Raw genomic sequence first — 10,198 nt, forward strand, 5'->3', positions numbered from 1 at the left:
GTGAATAAAGTATATCAAATAGGTCTATGAAAACAAGCCCCAAGGAAGCAACACATACATGATGTTGTGTAATTTGAAACCAAAACTAAGGCCTCAGGATGACGTTAAGACTTGAACATGGGCATTTTTGTTTTGTAACATTGAATACAATTTTTTTTTTTTTTAAAGTATTTTCTTTTTCTTTCTTTTTTTAATCCTGATCCCCGATTTTTTTTTCTTCCGATCTTTTGAAAATCACGTGATCGGCTCCGATCACGTGATCGGATCGGGACATCTCTAAAAGCAGCACAAGCTTAGCCACCTTTCTTCATGCATCTTTAACTGCTGTGAATTTATATTTTGGAAACAGATGTTTTTGTTTTCTATTTTCGAATAAAAGAGATAGTTTGACATTTTGGGATCTATGCTTATTCTTTTTATTGCCAGAAGATATTACTTATTAATATCTTCTGGCAACTACGGACAACATGTCTTTGGGTTATTTTTCTAAATTGGCAAAGCTTAAGGATCATCAGTGTCACAATGCAGTTTTTAAGACCGGGTCTAGCTTAAGCTCTAATTTGAAAGAATAATTTGACACTTTGGGATCTACGCTTACTTGCTAAGAATCCAATGAAGAGGTTCATATCCCTCCCGGCTATGACTTACTTTCATATATTAATTATTTTGTTGATTAATCGCTGAAGAAATTAAAAAAATACCTTAATAAAGGTCACCTATTATGCAAAATCCACTTGAGAAAACAAGTATAATAGGGGACTTTTAAAGTTTTGTGGTTTTGTTTGACCAACAGTTATATGATATGTAATGATATTAAACAATCTTTACATTTGAGAAGCTGAATCCAGATCACTTTTGGTGATACAGCAATAAATCAATTAACAAAGTAGTTGGCAATTGTTTTCCATGAATTCTCTAATGTTTGACCCAGATTGTAAAAGAAGCTGGTGTTAATGCTGTATTTGAGTTGATACATGTATATTCTGTGTTACTCAGCATCGTTCGAGCCACAGGAGAAGACAGTAAAACATTATTTGTATGCTGATTTAATAGAAATGAACTGAAACGGCAGTAGAGCTCATATCATTTGTAATAAATGGGACTAAAAATAAAAAAGCTATGATCCAGATTGTGTCCTTTTTACGAAAAAGTTTCTACAATTTAGTTTCTTTTTGAGCACAGTGGATTTAAACATGAATGACTTGAAATTAAAATGGAAGTAAAAAAGGAATTAAACAACAATATTTGGCACATTAAAGACAAACAAATATTTTAAACATTTAAAAAGGAGATGTTTTCTTTTTGGAAATGCAAAATAGTAAATGTAATTCAATCTTGGTAATTTGTTAGTTAAAAATATAATTTTCTCACATTAAAATAAAAGACCACTTTTTTAGCAATCAGCGTTATTTCACTCACCATGAAATGCTTCGTTTGTAGGCACCGAATATGTTTTAGAAAAATGTAATATCAAATTGACATTAGTTTTCAGTGTCATCTTGCATAAAACCACTTAAAGGTGGGGTAGGTAATTCACTTCAGGCCTACCTGCCTGTGAGCCTTCCATCTGTGCACAAACTCATCTCGTGCCCTCATTGGTCATGTGCGCGTTCGTGTGTGTTGGAGGAGGGGCTCTGTAAGGAAGTCTGAAGGAAGGGGCAGATTTTTTTCAGCTGCGTACTTTCAAATTCTAGCGCACTCGAGCTGGTTTCTCCATTCTTACCTACCCCACCTTTAAGCTCATGTTGCCAGTACATCTTTATCTAAAATACCCTGTATGAAACACAACTTAATATACATTTGTGGTGAAGTTGTGTATAAAAAAAACAACCAAAACTTATTCATTTCTTCATACCACAATAGAGGAAAGTAGTCTTTGTATTTTGTGTGAACTTCCCCTTTGTAAAATCTCCAAACTATAACATGCTCAAAGAGAGTCAGAGTGCGTTATCAGCTGATTATCCTTTTTATTGTTTTTAATAGAAAGTCCAACTCTCGCTGCAGGTACAAAAACAGAGAGCTGGAGTAGCAGCAGGCTGAACGCTGACAGAAGAAGAAGAAGAAGAAGAAGAAGAAAGCTATTCCCCAGTTCATAATTACAGAAAAAAAAAATCCTTTTACATTCCTTTATCCCAGAGCTGTACAACGAAAGACGAGGCAAACAACATTTATATATTTCATATTATATATAAAACAACAAAAAATCTATAGATCCCTTTTTATGTTGACGGACATTCGGATGAGCACGGGGAGGAATTCACAGAAAGATTACAGTATTTCTGACGGATGCAGGAGGGACTTTTGTTTCGTGCTCGCTGATTGTCTTCAGTCTGTTTTGTTTTTGCAGCAGAGAAACACACAGGCGCACCTCTATTTTACTTACATCGTTTCCAGATTATATTACAAAATAATTAAGTTTCGGAAGAGATTCTTTAATCACTAATCAGTCTGATTTGTGTTGTAATTAAAGAGCCAGTTCACCATTTACACGTTGATCATTTTATATAATATAATGCAAAGTTTCCCAAAAAGAAGAATGCATTTGGTTTCAGTATTAAAATGAATATATTTCAAGTGTCGGCTTTGAAATGTGTCACCGGGCATGAAAAAAACAAAGTATTGAATTGATTTGAAATGGAGTGTGTGTGTACTGGATGATGTAGTAACTTTGTAGAAATCATTGGGAAATTGGCAAAAAATCCATAAAATGCAAGTATTTAAACTAGCTTTTCCCTTCATTGCATTATGGGAAATGTAGTTTCAAGTGTTCTAGGAGCATATTGGGGATTAAAACCACAATACCTCGACCTCTGCTGACTTGAATGAATAAATCAGCGGTCTATTAAGAAAGAAACGTATGGGTGAACTAACCCTTTAATTCAGTTAGTTTTTAAGCTGGAATACAAATATTTTAAAATGTACCAGCTGTGGATCGTTTTTTCTGCTACACTCTGAGTTTAAAACAGACAGAAACATCCTGGTTACATGAAGAAGAGATGCCTCAGGATGAGTTTCACTCCAAAACAACGACGTCTAAAGCTAAAATAAATCTGTAACGGAAAGACAAAAAGCATCGGGTGTTTGGAGTGAAACTTTTCTGCATGTTAGTTAAACGCCACATACATCTGTGTGCTTATTCTATTTTATTCTATGTACACCTCTCTCCTCCTGGATATATAAAAAATGCATTTTCTTGATTCGTAGAAACCTGAGATGCTCGTACGTATTTATATTTACAGTTCAGCTCTCCATCGGTCGGCTCGTACAGAGCAAGGTCACTCCGGGGCGAAGTGTCTGACATTGTTTTTGGAAGCAAGAAGCTTTCTCGCGTTATTTAATTTAACATTCTTTTAGTTACTTCCTGTAAATGTACACATTTATTCTCAGAGAATAATTAGGGTTTCTTTTTCCTAGCAAATATATCTATTTTTGACTTTTTTCCCCTCACACATCCTTTGAGTTTGTCTTGCATATGCTTGACTTATTTTTTGAAAATGTACCTCTTTATTCTCAGGTAATATTTAAGGGTTTCCTTTAAGTGCATTTTAACATTTCAGATTAGTTATATATTGCCCAATACTGATTTCTTGTAAATGTACCACTCAGATAATATCCCCCTTTTCCTATGTCTTAATTTTTCCCTTTCTGCAGGTAAATCTTGAAAGCAACATCTTGTTTATGTCCTTCTCCGTAGTGGCCGTGCTCTCAGAGGCTTCTTGAGGTTTAAATACAGAATCTGCAGCTACGCAGACCCTAACGACAGTATAACGACCATCCTAGCTTTTTATATGCATACATTAGACGTTCCTATGTTCCCCTTTTTGAAGTAAATAAATACAGTACTTTTATTCTCCTCGCGCCGGCTCCCTCTCGGGGTCTGCGCTGATTGTCCGAAGCAAAAACAGGAACTGATTATTTCTCGAGCTGAGAGATAACCGACCAATCACAAGAGTCCGTTAAGGTGCAGGACGGCGGGCGGGGTCGGCAGCGAGGGGCGTGGTCTCTGTTTCTATTTGGCGTTAGCGGCTCCTGGGTCCATCAGTAGTCTGTCCCCCGGACCAGAGGGAGGAGAGGAGGAGGAGGAGGAGGAGGATGAAGGTCCGGTGGAGTTCAGAGTTGAGGGGGGGTGGAGTTCAAAGGTCACAGAGCGGTGGAGGTGATCTTCTTCATCCCCCTCCTCTGGGCCAGGGTGGAGCAGCCCACCGGCTCCAGCACCGGGGGGACGTTCCTGTTCAGAGCCGAGTACGTCGCTGCCATCGCACCCTGCAGGAAGAACACAGAATGCATTATTTTACATAAATTGGTGCGTTGAAAAATGGAATAATAAATAAAAATGGCTAGTTGTATCTGAACTGAAGTCAGATTCTTGGCATATTTAAACTGCATAACTACTGGAGACTTACAGTAAAGATACCAGTGAATTAATTTCCCGTTAAAAATCTAATCTAAATCAAAATGTTGACATTGTTTTGAAACAATAAGCGAATAATATTTTGTGCATACATATATATATATATATGCACAAAATAAGCATAGACTGACATTAATAATCTCTAAACACTGAGGATACACCACGTGAACTTCTTTGGGCATGTATCAACAATGATTTCATAGTTTGAGACCCAAACTCTCCTTCTTCTGGACAAACCCCGCTCTCCTTTATTTTGAAATACCTTGACCAGGTGTGGGGCGTCCTGTCTGTTCAGGGTGTATTTGGGCAGCTGGTCCCGGTGAGTCACCCAGGGGTGTCGCAGCACCTGACCCGCTGTCAGCCGTCGGTGAGGGTCCACGTGCAGCATCTTAGAAACCAGGTCCTAAAAGGGTGGGGGGGGTTTGTAGAAAAACACAGTGAGGTCATAAGTATTAGACAGGATACTTAGAGTCGGACCCAAATGTAATTTAAACACTAAATGCACTTTCAATAAAAAGCACAATGTTCCGCTCTGGGAGCAGACGTCAAATGGAAATACTCAAAGAGAAAATGTAGCAGGGTTGTCTTTCCCCTTCAGACTCATCTTTGTCTAAATTAAAGTTGTTTGTTTTTACTCTCGTTTCTGGTTTGTTTTAAAATAGAGTTATGTTAGAGTCCATACCTTAGCCTCAGCAGAGACAGAGTTCCAGTATCCTCCAGTGAGGGAGAACTTCCCGCTTCCGATTCGAGCCAAAATCTCCTCCGGCGTGTCCTCGGGACCGTTAGCAAAGGGCGTGAACCTTTAAAACATATTCATATTTAGATTTGTGACGTTTATTACATTTATCTGTCAGGAATCATTTACAAAAACATTAATATCATATAGGGACACAGAAAACACTAAGATAAGTCGAGAAATAACTACAAATATTTCAGTATTTTCAGTTATACTCTCATATCATTTTTGGGCAGAGTAATGTTTTTTATCCACATTACTATGGGAATTATTTTAATCTAGCCTCATTTGAGATGAGAACTATATTGGAAATTGTGAAAAATGTGATGTTTGTTGGCAATAATGAAGCGATAAAAATGTTTTCATGTTAATAAAATAAAAGGTGTTTACCCTGTTAGCATGGTGTAGAGCAGGACTCCCAGACTCCAGATGTCACAGGCTGCATCATAACCCTGCTTCTTCAAAACCTGCCAGAAACAACGTACAAATAAATATATAAATATACCACATATACACACAACCCTTCCTCTATGCATACGTTAATACTGGAGAGCTGTATTAATGGTATTTAAACAACAATTTATTTAGCCTTTTACTTTTGTTTAGTTGCATTAAAATAAATCAAGACAGTGACAAAAAACACAAAAAATAACACTTTCAAAGAAGTTAAGAAAGAACATTTGAACAAAACGAATCAATGCAACAAACACTAAAACATAGAAGACATAAAGAGTGAGAAATGTCCTGATGCTGTAGTAACGGACTTCGTACCTCAGGAGCGACGAAGTTTGCGGTGTAGCACGGCGTCATCAGAAGACCGTTCTCCGCTCGCAGCTGTTTGGCGAATCCGAAGTCGCAGATCCTGATGGACTCGGCGTTCCCGCTCTCGTCCACGTACAGGATGTTACTGGGCTTCAGGTCTCTGTGCACCACCTGGAGGAGGAGGATGTTTAACTACAGGGTATATTTTCTGTTCAAAGCTGTACTCCAAGATATCTATGCAAAATCTGTGTATCTGCTTTTTTTAGTTTCTTTTTTTTCTTCTTGTAATTCTTTGACTTTTATTATCTCTTCAACAACACTACAATTGAATCGGTCCCCGTTTTCTCCCACGGCTTAAAATCCACCTTTAGTTGAAAATACTCAGTTCTTTGTGACCCGAAAGATGAACTAGATACGATAAATCTGCACAGTATACTACAATAAATGATCAGAGAGAAGAACTCGTTTTTACATGCTGCATGGAAATCAGATGTAATGCTATCATTAAGAGCAGACAAGTAAACAACTCTAAAAGGTGTTTTTCTCTTAAAGACAGAAACGTACCCCCTGCACATGCAGGTACTCGAGCGTCTTGGTGATGGTGTACAGGACGGCGCTGGCTTCTCTCTCTGAGAAAAACTTCTGCCGGAGGATTTTATCGAGCAGCTCGCCTCCTTTCATCAGCTCCGTCACCAGGAACACCGAGCGGCCGTCGTCGTACACCTAGCACGCGGCAACAACACAAAAATAACCTTTTAGTCACTACATTATTCATTACAAATCATTTATTGTGAGAGATTTCTAAATTGGACCAATCACGCCTTCTAATTCTGGATATCCGTTCCTTCAATAGAACCTAAAACATGCAGCATTATCAAATTACAATAACAACTAAGAGGTTCAGCCTGAAAGGTGAAGTGGACCTGATACTGATTCATTGAGACTATGCGGTAGACTTGGTACCGGTGTTTGCTTTTCCTAAACAACAAGTTTTACACTGTTTTATATTTGAGAATACAAATATTCAAGAAAAATAATTTGAGTCCATTAATCAATCAGCAGAACATTCATTAGCAGATAGTTAAATAATAAAATCAGTTTTACAACAACCTTAAATGTATAAGGCATAAATGTAGGTATAATCGGCTTCAGTTACAAGAAGTGATTCAAGGAAGTTTTCACCCAGCAGCAAGACGATATTTTTAACTCCAATAATTACGAGTGAGTCATGAAACCATCGCAACAAACCAGGGAATTTAAGATCTTTTGTCCACACAGAAATGTGGGTTCAGCCCGACTGAGTCACTCTGGACAAACACGCAGATTAACACCTTCAATTACAGAAATACATGTGAAATTCAGTGGATGGAAAAAAGGACTTTGTGTTTATTCTATGGCGTTGTCCCCGGTATCAATAAACACCATAATAAAGGCATACATTGATATCCTCCTCCTCAGTATGTCCTTTAATCCAAATGCTCCTGGATAATACTTTATAATACGTTTTATTCCACTCACATCTTTGAGTGTGATGATGTTGGGATGTTGACCGTATCTCAGCAGGATCTCCACCTCCTCCGTCGGGTCTCTTTTCGCCTTATTAATGATCTGAAAACAGAGTTTAAAGTAAAGGAAAAGTTAAATGTGGACAATATATATTACGTTTGGATGTTTGTGTGTTTCTTACCTTCACTGCGTACTCCATGCCGGTGCCTTTGTGCACGGCACGTTTGCAGATGGAGTACGAGCCCACACCGATGTCCTCTTTTATCTCGTAGGCGTCTGAAAACTGAGACGTGCTTCTGTGCAGCTGCTAGGTGCAAAGACACACATGTCAAAGCAAACATTAATAATGATAATGATTCATTAAGGCATTCATACCTATTGCTCATTGGTGGAAAGGTTAATGTATTGTCTTTTAAAGAATTGTATTTTATTTGACATTTTACTTTTTCTGTTTGCATGGATATCATTTATCTTTGTATTGCACATTATTGCTTTGAATTCTTATCGTTATATGTAATTCTAGTCTGCGGTTTCACTGGTTATTTGTCTCCCCGTGCAGTATGAAAGTATGTGTGTACCTGTACAATATTGCTAGGTAGTGGTTGTGTGTCCTCTTCTGTTATTGCCACAAAACTGAAGCCTCTGAACAGCTGATGGGCGTTGGCGCTGGGAGGGACCCCCGGAGAGTCTGAGACACAGAAACAGAGACAGCTGCTGAACCTCACCGCTCGGACCAATCACATTTTTATTCAGGATGAAGTGAGGTCACACGGTGCGTACCTCGGGGTGTTTTAGCTGTGAACTCTGGATCGAAATAGAAAGTGTCGTCAGGTCGACCTGCAGCAGGTTTGAAGGGCGGAGGGATCTCTCTGCGGAAGAGTTTCTGCAGAAAACACACAGAAAGATTCAGTGTTGAAATGTTTTTGTGTTGCAAAGAAAGTCTCTCTTCTTGAATTATAAACTAAATGTGATGAGCAAATGGCTTCCGAATCAGAAATTATCCCTCAGTGGGGAACATTTTCTTTATTCCATCTTGATTTGTGTTCTTAAAATGTTTCTTTTCAGACTTCATCCAACAATAAAGTATAATCATCATGTCATATCATAACATATTAAAGAGGCAAGCATCTAATAAAGTCTCTTTAAAGAAGGTACTGACGTTCCAGTCGATGGTGCTGAAGAAGTGATGTCTCTTTATCTCTTCAACGCTGTCTGGTCCAGCTCCTACAAAAAACAAACTGTTAGTGTTTTATCAAATACATCTGCCAATAAGAAGCATATTCTTTTAAAGGAGTGGGAATCTACCTCTACCCCTTTGCTTTAGAACTTGTCTCGATAATTAGCGTGTGTTGTATTCAATTGGAGAACATCAGGTCGTCCTTATTTGAATCAAACTTTGGATTTGGGGTCAATGTATGGATTATATCAGAAAGCAAATGGCTTGTTATGCAACTGTAAAAAAAATGTTGATTTATATACCCCTTTATTTATGAATGTGGATTAACGTACAGTTCATTCTCACAAATTGGAAATGTCCAGGAACTGGCGAGCATCTCTAGGCATGCATGAATTCATTTAACTTGTCAAAAAACAAAAAAAGTTGTACCTAATCTGTTTCCAGGGTTGCGTTTGAAAAGGTTCCTGAGGAGACTCTGAGCTTCTGAACTCAAAAACTGAGGCATTCCTAACTTGGCTCTGTGAAGAAAAAGAGAGAGAGAGTTTATATTCAAGTAAAATCAAGAATAGCTGCAGAATGACATCAACTGCACATATTGTATATCCAGACTGAAGCTTCTGAAAGACTAGAAGCTACACAGGAAACAAGGTCAGCGTTCTGCAGAGAGCGTGCTCGGCAGCTTTCTACACACAGACACTGATAAATAGACGACAGAGGAAGTTAATATTTCCTCTGATTAGTTTTTTATATTTTCTCTTTGAAAGATTCTCAATCACTGTCTCTTCCGTAGCCGTTATAAATCACAAGAACTCCTGAGTCCTCTTCTCTTCCTCCTGAGTGCTTCACTTTATCTCCTCAAATATAACCCTGCAGGATGTACAGTCATCTGTAATATAAGCTGTTAGATGGTGATTTGATACGAGGGTAGCGGCGGTATAAAGTTACTTGAGGATCATGGTCATCGTCTCTTTCCGGTCTTTTCCTTGAAACGGCAGCGTTCCTGTCAGCATCTCGAACTGAGAGAAAGAACAGATGATATTTCCAGGGTCAAAGATTTAAACGTCTTCCAACAACTGCCATTGAAATTTAAAAGCTTGTTGCAAGTGTTGTAATGTTTTCTTTTTACTGCTGCACAATTCATTTGGGCTCCAACATTTCAATGAACATGACCCCACTGTGTTATTGGTGTACAAAAACAGCATTTCAAATCAAGCGCTTCCTAAACTAACACCCAGCCTTCTGTAATATAATGAGAACAAATTAAAATGCTTTGAGTTGTGTGAAAAATAACATAATTAAGACCTCTTAAGATTTCATTAATTTTGTTCTCTTTGTGCAAAATAAACCAAAACACAGACAAAGAGTAAGATCGTAGGTAGTTATAGATATATGGAATATTTTAATCATAACCTCTTTACTTAAATGAAATCAGGTTAGAAATACTCAGTTACAACGACCTACTTAAGGGAAAGAATATAAGTATTGGCATCAAAATATAATTTACACAAAGTAAAATCCTTATTGCAGAATAATATTGTTATAGTTATTATCAATTGACTCTAAACACAAACAGTAAAAGGTAACTCAGATATTCCCCCCCCCACCA

At 37.8% G+C, this 10,198-nt stretch overlaps 1 protein-coding gene across 1 annotated transcript in view; it reads right to left on the bottom strand.

The window, feature by feature from the left end:
• Positions 1–4,140: 4,140 nt before the first annotated feature.
• LOC104958477 (ribosomal protein S6 kinase alpha-3) overlaps positions 4,141–10,198 on the bottom strand; it is a 6,147-nt gene continuing 89 nt past the window's right edge. The window contains exons 2-14 of the mRNA XM_010786220.1: positions 9,538–9,608; positions 9,022–9,110; positions 8,575–8,639; positions 8,196–8,298; positions 7,994–8,103; positions 7,597–7,722; positions 7,428–7,517; positions 6,474–6,632; positions 5,919–6,080; positions 5,538–5,614; positions 5,094–5,211; positions 4,674–4,814; positions 4,141–4,263 (exon numbers count right to left, since the gene is read on the bottom strand). Of these exons, the coding sequence (XP_010784522.1) occupies positions 4,141–4,263; positions 4,674–4,814; positions 5,094–5,211; positions 5,538–5,614; positions 5,919–6,080; positions 6,474–6,632; positions 7,428–7,517; positions 7,597–7,722; positions 7,994–8,103; positions 8,196–8,298; positions 8,575–8,639; positions 9,022–9,110; positions 9,538–9,608 (1,434 nt within the window). The remainder of the gene's footprint in view (positions 4,264–4,673; positions 4,815–5,093; positions 5,212–5,537; positions 5,615–5,918; positions 6,081–6,473; positions 6,633–7,427; positions 7,518–7,596; positions 7,723–7,993; positions 8,104–8,195; positions 8,299–8,574; positions 8,640–9,021; positions 9,111–9,537; positions 9,609–10,198) is intronic.

The sequence above is a fragment of the Notothenia coriiceps genome, unplaced genomic scaffold (assembly GCF_000735185.1).
Source record: "Notothenia coriiceps isolate Sejong01 unplaced genomic scaffold, NC01 NC01_scaffold00028800, whole genome shotgun sequence".
Lineage (NCBI taxonomy): Eukaryota > Metazoa > Chordata > Actinopteri > Perciformes > Nototheniidae > Notothenia > Notothenia coriiceps.